Source organism: Pipistrellus kuhlii, unplaced genomic scaffold, assembly GCF_014108245.1.
Source record: "Pipistrellus kuhlii isolate mPipKuh1 unplaced genomic scaffold, mPipKuh1.p scaffold_m20_p_8, whole genome shotgun sequence".
In the NCBI taxonomy this organism is placed as follows: Eukaryota; Metazoa; Chordata; class Mammalia; order Chiroptera; family Vespertilionidae; genus Pipistrellus; species Pipistrellus kuhlii.
The window spans coordinates 59,617,689-59,634,833 of record NW_023425584.1 but is presented as its reverse complement, the minus strand read 5'-3'; the positions used below and the strand labels follow the sequence as shown (position 1 = coordinate 59,634,833).

Genomic DNA, 17,145 nt, shown 5'->3' with positions numbered 1-17,145 from the left:
TTCTTCTAAATCCAAAGAGTAAGATGTATCCCCTGATAATTTGTTGAGGTGGGGAAATCTCCCTTTTCCTGCTGTGTCTGAGTCTGAAATCTCTGTTCGGGCCAGGCTTGACCTGGTCCTCGGTGTCAGAGTTGTTAGTTCAAACACTTCTTGAAATAGCTCTGTGAGCTGCACAGCCTAATATCATTTTGAGATATGGAGCATCTTCTGTTAATCTACCGGTGACAGAACACTGGGAATAGAGCATATACCTTATTAGGTCAAATATTTTAGGAATAGAAGAGGCATGTAGAGAGCTCCTCTCCCCCTGCAGGGCTAAAGAGAATAGCAGCTGAAAGTCTCCATGGTATCTTCTTCCCTCCATCCGAGTTCAGTTTTATACAAACTCACATAACCTAGGAGTCGAACATTGATAGAATTAGACTCCATCTATCATAATCCACCGGCAATTTTTAATTGACTCAATACCAAAGCATTGAAGAACCACATACTTGCTGACTTTTAGGAGTAAAAGGAATTTCAGAGGTAGTCCCCAAGGACTAGGGGAGCTAAGTAACTTGATCGAAGTCACACAGCTTTTGAAGACTAGAGCAATTTCTGCTATCAAACAATATGGGCTCCAGTGAGTGAGAAAGAAGAATCTTGAATTGAAGCTTGAAGTAGAATTAACTGAAAATTGAAGGGACTAATTTTGAATATAGTATCATCACAAAAATACTTTGCCTTTGAAATAAAAATACTTAATTTTCTTATCCTACTCTAGTCACCAGAGAGCGAGCTTTGGCTGGGATGAGGGTCGTAGCCCTTGTCAGGGATTTGGTTGACATCCCAGTATGGGGAGTGGTTGGTACTTTCATTTCCAAGGAAAGAGTGAGGTGCCCAGAGGGGAACAGATGGGGATGATGGGGATGGCGGAGAATCCGGAGAGCCTCCATGTTTCTCCTGAGTCTTGTCATTACCATGTTGGCTTCATTATTTTGTCTGACAGATTTTGAGTTTCTAAAGTAGAAGTCACCCAGATGCTAAAACATTCCAAATACTAATATAAGTGATGTTTTACTGTACTCTTTGTCTTTGTTTAGAGTAATCTCTGTTGTTTGTGAACTCATAGAAGTAGTCATTAAGGTTTGATAATGCTGTCAGGTAGTAGACGGAAAGGCAAGGCTATAAGAATTCTAAGGGGTAGAAGGGGTACAGTTGCTATTATTCACAAGAACTCCTCTATGACAATTGAGGTCATTTGCCTTATAACAGTAAATGGCCTAATGTTGGATACATTTGGACTGAGTAATAATAATCTAGACTATTCCATCAACTGCCCAAACATCTGCATGCCTTTAATTAAACAGCATTTAAAAAAAATGTTAAGGTAGACATTTAATTCTTCTACTGTTTGGATAACAATTCTATCTGTTATCCAAAGGAAGAGATTCAAAATACCATTGGATAGACTATATTATAGTTCTCATTTTAGATAATCAGACATCATTACCTGATTTGTTGTTTTGGCTAGAGTATTAAAATCCACAAACCTGCCAGTCTTTCTTTCATCCTGAGGCAGACATATCCTCCCTCTCTTTATCGGACCAGTCAGAGAAGCTGTTCAACATTGTACATTTAAGTTTTCTTTTATTTCTTTTCGGCACTTGCATTTTTTCCTAAGAAATTTTAAATCTTTCTGAAGCTCTATAATGGAAGTCCCCTTCATGACTTATTTTATTAAATCAGAAGCTTGGTCTATTTTGCTGAACTTCACTGCCTCCCTTAACCAGTGGAAACTCTAAGTGAGATATAAATAGTGCTTAAGGAGAAAGGAATTTCCCAACTTGGAACAGAGCCAGAAAAGTCACCACTTTCCTCTGGGTAAACTACAGAAAGAACTAGAGGTTATGTATATCATGTAGGTACATATGATTTTTATATGCTCTGCCAAAAAAAAAAATTGGTAGCTCTATTTACCAATGCTCTCCTTCCCTTTATTAACTAGAGACAACAAGCTGTTAAGAAAGATTGAGAGCCAAGTATTTAAAAAGTATGGAGGCTTATATGCAATATCTTGAAGGAAAATTTATGAAATCAATAAAAGAGAGTAAAATTATTTGTGTTTGGTGAAGATAATTAGTTCAAAGAAAGGAAATAGTACAAATTAGGGGAAATCCAAGATTTGTTTCAAATCAGTGATCAACTGATGATGGTAACAGATTGGATGCAAAGGATAAAAGAAAGGGAGAGACAGATAATGCTAGAGTTTTCTAGACCTGAGGGTGTAAATGATACTTGAAACATAAATATGCATGTGGAGTTAAGGGCAAGGCGTCACTGACATGGCTGGGTGTGGGATTTGTGACAGGAACTAGGGGTTGGCTTGGCTTGAGCTACACTGACATATTGGTAGCTCATCCAAAGGGGTTTCCTGACCCAGAGGAAGTGATACCCAGAATTCCTTCATGGAAGACCTGACTTGGCCAAACTCGAATCTTCTATTTCTATTGCAACTCACCTTGACCTTGGTCTGTGGCTGTCAGGGAAATCACCCATGGCTGGTAAAGCCTGAGGCCCACAAACTCACATCCAAACTCAAATTAGTCTGAGCTCATTGCTTCTTCCGAAGTTTGAAAAACCCATGGAGAACTAGTCCCACTTTCCAAAGTGTACATTCATGACACGTACTGTTACAGCGATAACATAGCCGCTTCTTCACAAGAAACTTTCAAGGAGAAGGATTAAAACATATGGTCAAGTAAATTATTTAAGGAAATGTTTACAACTTTTCTTTTTCAATTTTCAGTTTGAGCGGCTGAACTTTGCACTTCAGAGGACACTGGCAAAACATAAAATCAAAGAAAGCAGGTAAATTGAGCTGTTTTATTTGTGTGACCTTCTTACTACCATCTCTGAGGCCACTACAAATAGCCAACCCTTGCTGAAAGTATCCATGTATTTTAAATAATTACACTATGCCAAAAACTGGACTGTTTTAGCTGCTACTATTCCAAAAAACAAGTGCATTTTCACATGTTATGCATCACTAAGCTCAAGTTTATGTAAAATGTTTAGGATTTTCTAGGGATTTAGGAAAAGGCAGAACTGAGTTTCCAAGCTGGGTTTTTTCAGAGCCCATGATTTTAACGTTGTTGCTATCTAATGCTGCTTTGAACAAGCTCCCATAGGCCTCTTCTTTCCTACTAAAACATGGATACCAGCCCTAATCAGTTTGGCTCAGTGGATAGAGCGTTGGCCTGTGGACTCAAGGGTCCCAGGTTCGATTCTGGTCAAGGGCATGAGCCTTGGTTGGGGGCACATCCCCAGTGAGGGTGTGTAGGAGGCAGCTGATTGATATTTCTCTTTCATCAATGTTTCTAACTCTCCCTCTCCCTTCCTCTCTGTAAAAAAAGATAAATAAAACATTAAAAAATAAAATAAAATAAAATAAAATAAGATATGGATGCCAAACACTCGGTGCACACTCCTTGAGTGAAGAATACTGCTAAAAGGTTGAAGCAGGGTTCCTGTGCCCCCTCTGTCCCCACTTCTCCCTCCTTGCAGATTAGATTTTAGGTGCTGCATTAGGAGAAAATGAAATGGAAGAAGGATGGGGGAGCAGGGGCCGGGAGTGAAGGAGTGGATTCAGGGGCCTTGGGGAAGCAGCTATTAATATTTAGGAAAATTTTTAGTATTTTAATAACTAATATGGTTATTCTGGTGTGCACTGGCTAAATATCAGTTCTGTTCATACTTTTTTTCTTGTACTATGTCTTTGAAATTTTATTTAAGCTAGCTTCCTGTAGAGGCTTAATCTATAATAAGCTAGCTTTCTGTAGAGGCTAAATAGATAAGGTAATTTTAAAAAGTAATCTAATTTATATAGTTAATTTTTCAACTATATCTTGGTGCAGTCACTGTTGGTGGATAATTTTACTTGGCCTTGTTTTCGATCCTCTCAAATGCCAAGGACTATTCAATCTGCCAATGGTAGAATAAATACTGGAGTTCAAATTTACAGAGTTGAACATTGAAATTTTGCAAACAAACACCATTGTCAGAGGTATTTTATAACTTCATTCATCTCCCTGCTATTCATGAGTGAATAATCTGTTCTGTGGATTATCTGCGCTTAATTTTCCTTGCTGACTAACTGGTCCCGGACTGCAGGCAGCAGGCTGCCAAGAAGAGGTCCCAGACAGCCCCAAGGAGAGAGAGTGAATTCGTGTGTCTGACAGAAGCTTTGTTTACAGGAGCGATATGCAAAGTATTCCAGAGCCCCTGACCTTGATTCTCAGTCAGGCTGATAAGATAGCCACAAGTCATCCTAGCTGTGCTACTGTGTCTGTCTGCCTAAGTCCCTGACAGCCAGTTTACACAAAATCTCAGTGCTTTGTGTTCTGAATGTTCCTAAGCTAGAGGCAGACATTCCTTCAGGATGTGTTCCTAGCAGCATATCTCTTTTAAAGACCTCAAAACTAAAAAAATATTAAATAAAAATATTTTATTTGCAAATATTGAAAAATCTTTAACCACTTTCTGACTTTTTATAGCGCTGATCATACTTCTAAATTGTCCTAGTGGTAATTTTCAGTTGTTGAAATAAGATGAGCCCCCCCCCCCCCCCCCCCCCCCCCCCCCCTTTTTTTTTTTTTTTTTTTTTTTTTTTTTTTTAACAAGAGTGCCTGTTGATATGCCAAATGTCTTCTCTCTACTTTGTCTTTTTAAATTGTTGCATATGCTCTTTGTGCCTGGGTCTCCCACCACCACCATCTTTTTGGCAAGGCAACAGCTGTTTCTGCTGCTCTCATTTTGCAAACTGCTGAACACACCTGACTCCCACCCTTTTGCAGACTGCTTCTTCTCTTATGTGACTTTAAAAGCAAAAGACCAATATATTAAATAATAAGCTGTCCCTTGATGGAGTCCTGGAGCTCCCTACCCACCACCATCTATTTTTTAAGTGAATGGGTTTTAGTAGAACCATTCTGATATCTCCCATCATCATATGTGTGAATTCATGGCTGGTGTGTGTATAGCACACATTCAAACTTATACCTCCTTTTTGAAGATGAAGACAGGGGACTTATTTTGAATTGCACTATGTGCTGTTTGGACTTACTTTGCTCATATCTCATATCATGGTTGCTTGCAATTGGCAGCATTATAGTTCTCTGAGCAGGTTTGCTCTCATTCTTTAGGGGGAAAAAATAAGTTGCTTAAATGACAAAAAATGAGCCAATTAAAGGCTGATTAATACAAAGCAATATATATCAAGGGGTTTGATGATGAAAAACTAGACTTTGGGTGGTGAACACACAATAGAGTATACAGATGTTTTATTATAAAGGAGTACTATATATCAAAGTGTTTGGGGGTCTCTAAAGTCAAACTAGATAATATCAGTTAGTGTTCTTCAACCTGTTAAAATATAATAAGAAAATCTTTCCACCTAGTATTTTAAATAATTATAAGCAATATCCCTTTATGTGGCAAAATAATGGACTGAGCGGTTTTCCTTCTTTAAAATAATCCCTTTTGAAACTTCTCTACATGTGTCATATTCTTCGAAATCTATTAAAATTTTTAAATTCATGCTGTTTGTACACTTGGCTTGTCCAATGGCATACTGAACCACAAACAGAACTTGGGTGCCTTTTAATATGCTTCTGTAGTTTGGCAAATTTGCTTATGATCAGTCATCACTATCAGAAATCAACAAAAAATTAGGCAGACATGAGTCAGCAAGTTGTCCAGTTGAAATCACTATAGCCTTCTATTAATCAAAATGTATGCTATTTTCAACTTCTATGCTACAGGAACCAGTGCAGTAATTGATTAAAAGAATAGTTACTCATTTTTATATAAGATCAAGGATAAGACTTAACGTAAAGATGTTTGAGAGTTAAATATATAGACTTTACTGTATGTTTATAAAGTAAATGTAGAGAATTTACTGTATATTCACTTCAGGAAAAAATTGTGATACTTAAAAGTTAAATCCATCAGTATGTAGGTTTTTCTTCTTGTGGGTCATTTTATACTCCTGGTTCCCTGCCAGTGTAGACCTCTATAGTATTAGCTTAAGTCTGTGGTCGGCAAACTCATTAGTCAACAGAGTGGCAAACTGTGGCTATCAAGCTGCATGTGGCTCTCGAGCCGCGGTTTACTGACTACTGACTTAAGTGCAGTTCAATTAAAGGCAAGTACTTCATAATAAATGATGAAACACTCCATATTCATATATATTTTGTGGTTTTCAACACTGCTTTGGTCTGTACAGGTCACTGCTCCTTTTCTGTAAACCTGATAGTTAAGACTTGTCTCTCCAGAAAAAGTTACTTAAATTATTTGTCATGATTTTTGTTTGTTATAATCTGAACTTTTGACATTCACATGTCAGTTTATAACTTAAGATATTGAAATATTTTCAGAAAAACTGTGGAAAGAGAAGACTTTGAAAAAATAATTGCAGATGAAGCACTTGCCGCAGGTAATAGAATTATTTCATGTTAATTGTCTAGTATATGTAATTAGGAATTAATTATGCTTATAGAACTAATGTTTTATCTGTAAACTAATGTTTTCTATTAGTAAAAAAAAATTACCTGTAAAACTAACATTTTCTCCTAAAATATTTATTTTTATTAGCTGGAAAAGTCCAATGTGAATTATTCAATCTATGTATTAACATAAACAATAACTCTTTGTCATACTATATATTTTTGTTTGACCTTAAGTATTTTCTCTTCTTTTATTGGAATTTATCTTTAATAAATGTACCTTTCTTCCCCCCACATTGACCCCCTCCCAACCTCCAACCTCCCCACCCTCCCACCCCCAGGACTCATTTCCTCTTTGAACAATGTTCATTTGCTGAGAACAAGATAAGGCTGCTTGGAAAGCTGACTCATATACATGTATACAGTCTTAAAGTTAACTACGTGTTCCTTATTTATGCATAAAAAATCCTACTTCACAAGGCAAAATAAAGAATTTTTTAAAAGTTTGAAATAATATGGGGAAAGGTGTTAACAGTGTTTTCATATCAATAATTAGTTTAGAAAAAAAGTAGATGAGTACCTTTGTCCTACTACCTTTTTCAAAGTTTGAGTACTTGGACCAACAAGTTCATTTTTTTCTGAACGTACAAGATGTTAAGATTTTAATAATAACAATGATGATGGTAGTGATTATGGCCGACTTATTATAGTGAGTCCTTAGAAGCCAGGGACTATTCTAAACACCATTCCCACACATCATGACAATGGCATAAAGAAGGCACCATTGCTCTTCCTGAGTTACAGGTGGAAAGGAATGGGTACAGGGAGTTGAAAGAATAAAAGAGGTTCTGGAAGAAGTTGTAGGAAGTGATTAATATATTCCAAACACATGTTTATTAGAGTAACAATAACAAGAATGCCATTATACCCAGAAAAAAAATACTTTATGTCATCACTAATAAAAAATGACAACATTTAGTTTCATAGCCAGTGATTTCAAATTAATTCCTGTGTCTGAAGCTTACACTCCTGGAGATCCTGTAAGGTGGGCAGTACCCTTTCATCAGAATGGACTTGGGTGGGACAGCTTTTTCTGAAATGGACCTGATCCTGCAATTTCTATTGTCCTTTTCTAGCTGTTTAAGGGGATAAAATGTTGTACATTATATTCAACTGACCATTCTTTTTTTAAAAGAAAATGTTTTTTATTGATTTCAAAGAGGAAGGAGAGGGAGAGAGAGATAGAAACATTAATGATAGAAGAGAATTATTGGTCAACTGCCTCCTGCACTCCCCCTTACTGGGGATCGAGCCTGCAACCCAGGCATATGCCCTGACCAGGAATCAAACCATGACCACCCCTGGTTCATAGGTCAACACTTAGCCCTAAGCTACATTGTCTGGGTGATCATTCTTTTTTAAATAAATGACTTGGGATTTTTAGTCAGAATTACCAGAATTTTAGTAACTCACCTATGTAGATAATTAGAATATAGATGGTTAGTTTGGGTTGGGATTCTTTTTTTTTTTTAATATATTTTATTGATTTTTTACAGAGAGGAAGGGAGAGAGATAGAGAGCTAGAAACATCGATGAGAGAGAAACATCGATCAGCTGCCTCCTGCACACCCTCCACCAGGGATGTGCCCGCAACCAAGGTACATGCCCTTGATCGGAATCGAACCCAGGACCTTTCAGTCCGCAGACCGACACTCTACCACTGAGCCAAACCGGTTTCAGCTTGGGTTGGGATTCTTACTACCAGATATAAAAGGAATGAAATCATCAAATAAAACAATGTTTACAATAGTTGTAACAATACAGTTCTACCACACTGACCTATTTGACATCACAGGAAATGTGTTATCTGCTTTCAGGAGTTCCAGAGGAGAGCATCAAAGCATCTCTGGGTGAAGAGATTTTTAAAATATGTTATGAGGAAGATGAACACATCCTGGGTGTGGTGGGAGGAACCCTCAAAGATTTTTTAAATAGCTTCAGCACCCTTCTGAAGCAGAGCAGCCACTGCCAAGAAGCAGAGAAGAAAGGCAGGCGGGAGGCTGCCTCCATTCTCTGTCTGGATAAGGACCACGAAGTCTTAAACGTTTACTATTTCTTTCCTAAGAAGATCACATCCCTGATTCTTCCAGGCATCATTAAGGCAGCTGCTCACATCCTGTATGAAACCGAAGTGGAAGTGTCATTAATGCCTTCCTGCTTCCATAATGATGGCAGCGAGTTTGTCAATCAGCCCTATTTGTTATACTCCGTTCACGTTACAAGCACCAAGCCATCCCTGTCCCCAGGCAAGCCCCAGTCCTCCCTGGTCATTCCTGCTTCTCTCTTCTGTAAGACATTCCCATTCCATTTCATGTTTGACAAAGACATGACAATTCTGCAATTTGGCAATGGCATCAGGAGGCTGATGAACAGGCGGGACTTTCAAGGAAAGCCGAATTTTGAAGAGTACTTTGATATTCTCACTCCAAAGGTCAACCAGACGTTTAGCGGAATCATGACTATGTTGAATTTGCAATTTGTGGTCCGAGTGAGGAGATGGGACAACTCTGTGAATAAATCTTCAAGGGTAAGAGAAACGTAATAGTATTTTGAATATGAAATCAATTATTTCATATTTAAGGACCAGAAACAAAAAAGTGGTACAAATGCAAATGCATCACTTCAAATGTTTTCTTAAAACATTTAATTTGAAAACAATTCTAGAATATTTCTAAGGCTGGAATAAATTTAAAGCAAGGTCCTTTCTGCATGTGTTTCTTCTCTACTTGACTCTTACTTCACAAATATCATTGAATGCAGTGTAACTTTTAAAATCTTTATGACATATTTTACAACTGAATTATAAAAATATTTATATAAAATACATTTTCAGTCATCATCAGACAGTCGACTTAATTTGGAATAAGAGGTCTTTTTCTATAACAAACAAAACTACTTTTTTTTTCTTATAGGAGCCAACTAAATAGATTTTTTACTCAGTATTCAATAAATTGGAAAAAATCAATACATTTTGATTAATTGTTAAAGGATGTGGGGAGAAATGTTCTGTCACCTCCTGGTAGAGAACTTTGGTAATTATTTACTCTTAGGTTACAAAGTTTGCTAAGTCATAGTCAACAGTACAGCAAAATGCATAGAGAGGCTTATGTTGCATATTGATTTTAGTCATGTATAACCCCAGCAGACACACTGTTCCCCAAAATGAAAACAGCTTTATTCTTTTTTATCATAAAAATTGTATAGATAGGTCTTTAAAAATTTGGTATTAATTAAATATGCCCATTGTAGCAACAACAAAAAATCAATGACATTAGTTATGAAGCATGCTATAATTCAGAGTATGCTTGTACAGGGAAAAAAATTGTAACTGTAAAAATAAAACATGAGGGTTATAGATTTTTGTTTAAAACAAAAAATAATACTATTTACAACTTCTTCCCCCCTCCCGACCCCCAAACTGTATATTTTGGGCATCCTCCCATGTCATTAGATATAGGTCTGTTTCACTTTTCAAAGGCTACGTCGTGTTCATTGTAAGGTTGTCCTCTATGTAATCATCGGCTCTGAGAAAGACATTTGGCTTGCTTTTGGCTCTGCCGCAGTGAGCCACACACATGTATGTATTTGTCCACACTCATCCAAGTAAATCTTGTGATCCAGGATGATCACTTGAAGCCTCGCCTACCTCAAGGCTCCCTTGGCGCAATCATTTCTGCTGGCTGCTCCTCTCAAAAGGGAGTAGGCACATGCCATTTACTGAGGAGGCTTTGAAAGAAGCTTTGTTTGCGCCGCTTATTGAAAAGTATGATCTGCGTGTAAAGTATACTTTTCAAATAGCTGCACACGTTTTAGAACTCACAGTAAACTGGAACTATAAGAAAACATATATCTTGGTCAATAGGTAGAAAAAAAAAAATCAAGTTCAATACAAAGGGATTGTCACTATACTTCCTCTTCCTTTTGTCTCCAAAAAAAATGTTGGAAACTTGAATGAATCGCATCAATTGGTTCTCCTTTGCTTCACAGGTTATGGACCTCAAAGGCCAAATGATCTACATCATTGAATCCAATGCGATCTTGTTCTTGGGGTCACCCTGTGTGGACAGATTAGAAGATTTTACAGGGCGAGGGCTCTACCTCTCAGACATCCCAATTCACAATGCACTGAGGGATGTGGTCTTGATAGGGGAACAGGCCAGAGCTCAGGACGGCCTGAAGAAGAGGCTGGGGAAGCTGAAGGCCACGCTGGAGCAAGCCCACCAAGCCCTGGAGGAGGAGAAGAAGAAGACGGTCGATCTTCTGTGCTCTATATTTCCCTCCGAGGTGGCGCAGCAGCTGTGGCAAGGGCAGGTCGTGCAAGCCAAGAAGTTCAGTAATGTCACCATGCTCTTCTCGGACATTGTTGGGTTCACGGCCATCTGCTCCCAGTGCTCGCCGCTGCAGGTCATCACCATGCTCAACGCGCTCTACACCCGTTTTGACCAGCAGTGCGGAGAGCTGGATGTCTACAAGGTAAGGGTAGAGCTGGACGATGCCCGCTTTCCAGGCAAAAGTCACTGAGAGAAAGCACTGTGACTAGGGATCTGAGTTATAATGCAAACGAAAGGCTGTCCTTGTGGGGCCATCCTGGGAGCCACATCCTGGGAGTAGGCATTGTGTGTTAATTGCCTGGCTGTTAGCCAGCCAGAAATAGCTCTGAATCTACTCAGAGAAAGAGATGATTCCATGAGAAATCATCTAAGGAATAAGCATTGAATGGGGGGGATGATAGACAGCGTGGAGGATGGGGTATAGGACCCATGAGCAGGTGAAGTTTAGAAGTCATTGACCATGACACTTGACTGTGGGAACTGAGTGGAGTTGTTAAGCATGGTGTAATTCAGAGAATCCCTTGTACAGGGAAAGTTTGTCCTTTGTACCTGTAAAAGTAAAGAAACCTGAGGATTACACAAATAGTATTTAAATAGATTAATTCAATTCAGGGTTGACATGATACGTTTGATGACCAGTTAGCAGAAACTCAAATTACCTACTTAAGGCTTTATTTTAGAGTGGCCGAGGGCAGAGATACCTAAATCTTGTCTTCACATCTTGTTTCTACCTGATGTGTTTCACTTGTGAAACAGAGAAAATATTATCTACCCAAAGAGTTTATAATATTAATGATAACATGCATATGTCCTATAAGCTTTGTTTTAAATATTATGGTAAATAATATCTGTTATTCATCAGGCAGCAGGATTTTGGGGGTTCCCAGGATGTACCTGCATCATTCTCTAGGCACTGGGGATGCACAGTGATTGTTCCCAACGTGTATTTGGCTACTTTTAAAAGCACCAATGAAGAGATTTCATGCTCTGCCTTTAGAAGTAAAACTATATACATTTTTTACTGACATAATGCATTTTGCACTGTTTCAGACATTATCATTAAGCACAGAGCACGCCTCTCATCTGTGTGGTTTGAAATCATCTGTTAATTTGCCACACAACAATCTGGCATTTCAGAACTTAACCCAATACAAAATAGATAAGTGATTAAGGAGAAACAAAAATTATTTATGGGAATATACAAGACCCTGCTTTTTTTTTTTCAGTCTAGATGCTAAAAGTAAAAACAAAATGAGAAAATAAAATAAAACTTCCTTTAAAAACTCTAACAGGAAATTCCAGATAGAGCTATGATCCCTGGGGACAAAAATAGGCTCATGGATAATTACAGATAGTAAAATAATTGGCTTTGGTTAGGTTAAGCTTGATGGCCTCTTGTGGAATCTGCTGTATTTTTGTGTAGACAGTTTCTATCCTGAGAATGTCTCCTCTCTCAGCAGAATTGTGAGAAGAAAGGCTTGCTGTTCTTGGCAAACTACTGAGGTTGATGTCAGAAGAAGTAGCCCTCTTCTTCAACTTGTTGAAACTTGACAAAATTGGTTATTTTTGTCAAGTATTTAGAATCTAGCCTCTTTACTACCAGGATGGTAGCCACAGAGTTCCCTGACTCACCCAACTGCAATCTAAGCTAGTCAGTCACCTTCTTTCCTGTCCTTATGCCCACCTTCTCTCCATTCTGATTTCTCATGAAGATACCTAGAGGTAGCTGTAAACAAGTAAAGAGGGTCTTAACCACTAAATACATTTCAAATACACAGAATGTATAATCATAGGCCCACCTATGAGTGTCATGGCTTCCAAGGAATAGTCAAGTTTATTTATTCAGGGATCTGATAATGCCAGAACTTTATTTAGTTTAATTTTCTGTCATTCCATCTTTTGGTGTTAGTATTTATTTATCTATTGTTTTAGCAAATATCTATTGGTTATCCAGCATTTTCCAGCATGAGTGTGCAAAATCCCTGTGAGAATAGTTGACATATGTGTGTGTGTGTGTGTGTGTGGAGTGGGGGGGGTTACTGGCAAATACCAGATTTTAATATGACATACTAAGGCCCCATTTCACTCAAGTCTGGACCAGGTGTTACAATAGCACAGAAAATGGATACCTAACTCCAAGTAGGGGTGAGGGTTCCACTTAAAATTAGCAACACTTTTTTGAACACCTATTAGCCTTTCTGTTAAACACTTCATATATATTCACCGCTGAGGCAAAGCTTATGGAAGGTATTGCTGCCTGGTCCTTTCATTGGTGAATATACTGGGCACTGATAAGAATTAATAACATAGACAAACTCAGAGAACTTACATCCTACTGGTGGTGGTGGGGAGACAATAAACAGATGAGTAAATATATAGTATTTCGTGTGGTGTAATATTCTGGAAGGAAAATAAAGCAGATTAAGGGGGAGAGGGTAAGAAGTGGTTGCTGTTTCACAGAGGGTGGCCTTTCTCATAAGGAGATGTTTCAGAGGGGCTGAAGGAAATGAGGGACAAACCAAATGGTTATCTGCAGAAAGATCATTCCAGGCAAAAGGATAGCAAGTGGGAGTCTGTTTGGTATGTTTGAGAGAAAACAGGAGAGGCAAATGGCATTGAGACAAAGTGAGCAACAAGGAGAATGAACAGGTAGTGTCAGGAGTTAGCAGAAAAGGAGGTCAAGAAGAAAGTTGGGCACTTTATAAGGGTTTCAGCATTTATTTTGAGTAAACATTTACATCTCTTTTTCTTTTTCTCACCTCCATTTCTCCACACTGGAAGCTTTGGATAAGAAAAATGCGATGATCTAATCCGTTACAATAAATATTTAAAAAGAAAAATGTGATTATTACAATTTGGTGGGTTTAAATTAATTATTAGCTTCTTGTAGCCAGTATCATAGACAAAGAACACTGAGATTGTTGCTATATGATTCTTAATTTCTGTTGTAAGTTATATGCTATAATTCTTCCTGAACTTTTTATTTGTAATGTGGAAATCTGTTACGTGTAGGTGGAGACCATTGGTGATGCATATTGTGTGGCTGGGGGATTACACAAAGAAAGTGATACCCATGCTGTTCAGATAGCACTGATGGCCCTCAAGATGATGGAGCTCTCTGATGAAGTCATGTCTCCCCATGGAGAACCTATCAAGGTAAACTAGATCATATATTATCCAGGAAATGAGAATAAATGCTTATTAGTTAGTTATCAAAAGAGAGGTGTGCCCAGCCTGTGTGGCTCAGTGTTTGAGTGTCCACCTATGAAACAGAAGGTCATGGTTCAATTCCTGTTTTGGACACATGTCCAGATTGCAGGGAGCATGCAGAAGCGGGCATACAGAAAGCAGCTGATTAATGATTCTCTTTATCATTGATGCTTCCATCTCTCTCTCCTCCCCTCCTCTCTGAAATTAATAATATATATCAATAATATATAGAGAGGCCCAGTTCACAAAATACGTGCACTGGGGACAGGGGCAGTGTGTGTGTCCCTCAGCCCAGCCTGAACCCTCTAATCTGGGACACCCCTCTTACAATCTAGGACTCCTGGCTCCCAACTGCTCATCTGCCTGCCTTCCTGATTGCTCCTAATCGCTTCTGCCTGCCAGCCTGATCACCCCTAACCACTCCCCTACCACCCTAACTGCTCCTCTGCCAACCTGATTGCCCCTAACTGCCCTTCCCTAAAGACCTGGTTACCCCCAACTTCCCTCCCTTGCAGACATGGACCCTCCTAACTGCCCTCCCCTGCTGGCCATCTTATGGCGTCCATCTTGTGTCAACATGGGGGGCAGCCATCTTGTGTGTTGGAGTGATAGTCATTTTGCATATTATTCCTTTATTAATTAGGTTCTTTTCTTTTCTTTAAAGAATAGTGTATCAGTCTGGGTTTAGTTGCAGAGAGCAAACTCACACTTGTTGAAGCAAGAAAACATTTACTACATGGTATGAATCTCAGAATCATTGAGAGGACCAAAGAAGCCATTTATTAAGTTGAGCTTTTTAAAAATGGGCCCTAAAGCCACATTTCAGAGCCACTGCTTTTTCCTCTGCCAGGAAGCTGGCTCCAGAACTATTCCACCGTAGCCAGTCAGGAATTGGTTGTGTTCTGAAAGCTGCTACCTCTATTTCTGGCTACAGGACACAACTACATGCCCCTCCTCTAATCTGGATCAGCAACGTGGAATTCCTGCATCCTGGCCCTCACACAATGAGCGCCTGGGGACTGAGCTCTCCTCTAAGCATGCCACAGAAAACCCAAAGCTTCTCCACTTGTAAGCATCCCAAGTGCAGTCCCAGAGGCAATCCTGGCTTCCATATCTCATGCACATGGCTCTGAGTCACCGGACCTGAATGCATCTAGGTGCTGCCAGGAAGTTTGGAATATGTAGTGTTTAGTGTTCCAGTAACTGCAGGGAAGGACATCACAGTAGAATGAATGTTGACTGTTAATCCACCAGTGCTTTCCAGGACACATAAAATTCTAAAATGTCTAGATCAGTCAGACTCCAGAATAATATTTTATTGCACATGGAAAAATAAAATTAACACACTAGACATTGGTTTAATAGACAGAACATGACCAGGTTATGTTTATTTGTAGCACTGTAGTCAATCTGGTGCTCAATTTTTATTAAATAAACCTCAATTGATGACTCAGAAGTGGGCCTTTGAAGAGACTTAGAATCCTACCTGGTATGCTATAGATATAGGGAGAAGAAAGAAAGAAAAATAAACTATACTATTTAGAATTTTAGTCTTGGCTCTCTTCACAATTAGTAGACGCTATACATGTAAGTCACCATATTGGTTTTACAAGTCTACTCTCTTTCCAGTTATATGTTACTAGAAGCCTGTTGTATGATATTCATGCAAGAATAGGCCTTCTTTCCCCTGGCTTCACTCCCAGCTGCCTGGGAGCCATCATGTCCCCACTCCCAGCTGGTCTGGGAGCAGGCAAGTCCTTGCTTCTGTCCAGAGCACTGCTCCTGTAGCTCCCTCTGCCACCCCCTGTCCCCTCATTAGCAGGCATCCCGCCCCTATCAGCTGCTCTGTGCCTGCATATGCAAATTAACCTCAATCTTTGTTGGGTTAATTTGCATACTCACTCTGATTGGCCATGGATGTGGCAGAATGATGGTTAATTTGCATATTTCTCTTTTATTGGGTAAGATTGTATGACACATTTTGTATATTTAGTGCTGTAAAAATATAAACCTTTTATTACTCATGGATTCTGTGCATTGGAAATTAGATGATGCATAGCAGAGATACCATACCTCAGCTCACAGTCTCTGGTACCTCAGCTGGGAACACTCAAATGGTTGGGAACAGTTGGAAGAGCTGGATGTACCACTTGGAGCTGGAGGATCCATTCCAACATGGCTGCTTCACTTACACGCCTGGTTCCTTGCTCACTGGCAATGGCTGAAAGATTGAGCTCAGCTAGGACTGTCAGTCCATGTGCTTATGTGGCCTAGACTCAGAGTAGTTACACTTCCCACATGGTGGTTTATGTCCCAGGGAACTTGATTAGTGGCAGCATGGCCTTTGAGGACCTAACCTTAGGAGACACACAGTGACGCTTCCATTCTATTCTATTGGTCAAAGCAATCATAAGCCTGCTCAGAGGGGAGGAGATAGAGGTCATATACTAATGGGGAGAGTGTGACGTAAATTGTGGATTAAAAGGGTGTGAAGGGTTGAGGGTTCCATTCTGGTCAAGGACACATGCCTGGGTTGCAGGCCCAGTTGGGGTGTGTGCAGGAAGCAATCAATCAATGTGTCTCTCTCACATCTATGTTTCTCTCTCTCTCTCTCTCTCTCTCTCTCTCTCTCTCTCTCTCTCTCTCTCTCTCTCTCTTTCTCTCCCCTTCCCTTCCACTCTCTCTAAAAATCAATGGAAAAAATATCCTTGGGCGAGATTAACAAATAAAAATAATAATAAAATCATCATAGCATCTTACTTTTTCAGACTTCATTTCTGTAATTGCACTTTTTAAAAAAGATAACTCTCTCTTTTTCTCTGTCTCTCTTTAGTTTCAATGAGGAAAATCATAGCATCAAAGTACATGCTTAAAATAGCAACATTAACAATAAAATCAGCAGTTTGAGCCAGGGGGATCAGTAACATGAGTTTTGTTATTTGTAGGAATGTAATTTTAGAGTTTTGCAACTGGAGGAATTATCTATAGCTAGTTTCAAAGACAATTACCTGAGTAATAAGAGTTCAGCTTTAATGACCTGTGAAGTGAGATGTTCAGCG

The 17,145-nt window shown here is 39.1% G+C and overlaps 1 protein-coding gene across 4 annotated transcripts in view; it reads left to right on the top strand.

Annotated features, from left to right (window-relative positions):
* Positions 1 to 17,145, top strand: part of GUCY1A1 (guanylate cyclase 1 soluble subunit alpha 1) — a 45,177-nt gene that overhangs the window by 23,862 nt on the left and 4,170 nt on the right. For all 4 annotated transcript variants that reach the window (XM_036424209.2, XM_045576428.1, XM_036424208.2 and 1 more), the window contains 5 exons: positions 2,789 to 2,850; positions 6,417 to 6,475; positions 8,363 to 9,072; positions 10,533 to 11,018; positions 13,889 to 14,032. In XM_036424209.2, coding sequence (XP_036280102.1) covers positions 2,789 to 2,850; positions 6,417 to 6,475; positions 8,363 to 9,072; positions 10,533 to 11,018; positions 13,889 to 14,032 — 1,461 coding nt within the window. The remainder of the gene's footprint in view (positions 1 to 2,788; positions 2,851 to 6,416; positions 6,476 to 8,362; positions 9,073 to 10,532; positions 11,019 to 13,888; positions 14,033 to 17,145) is intronic.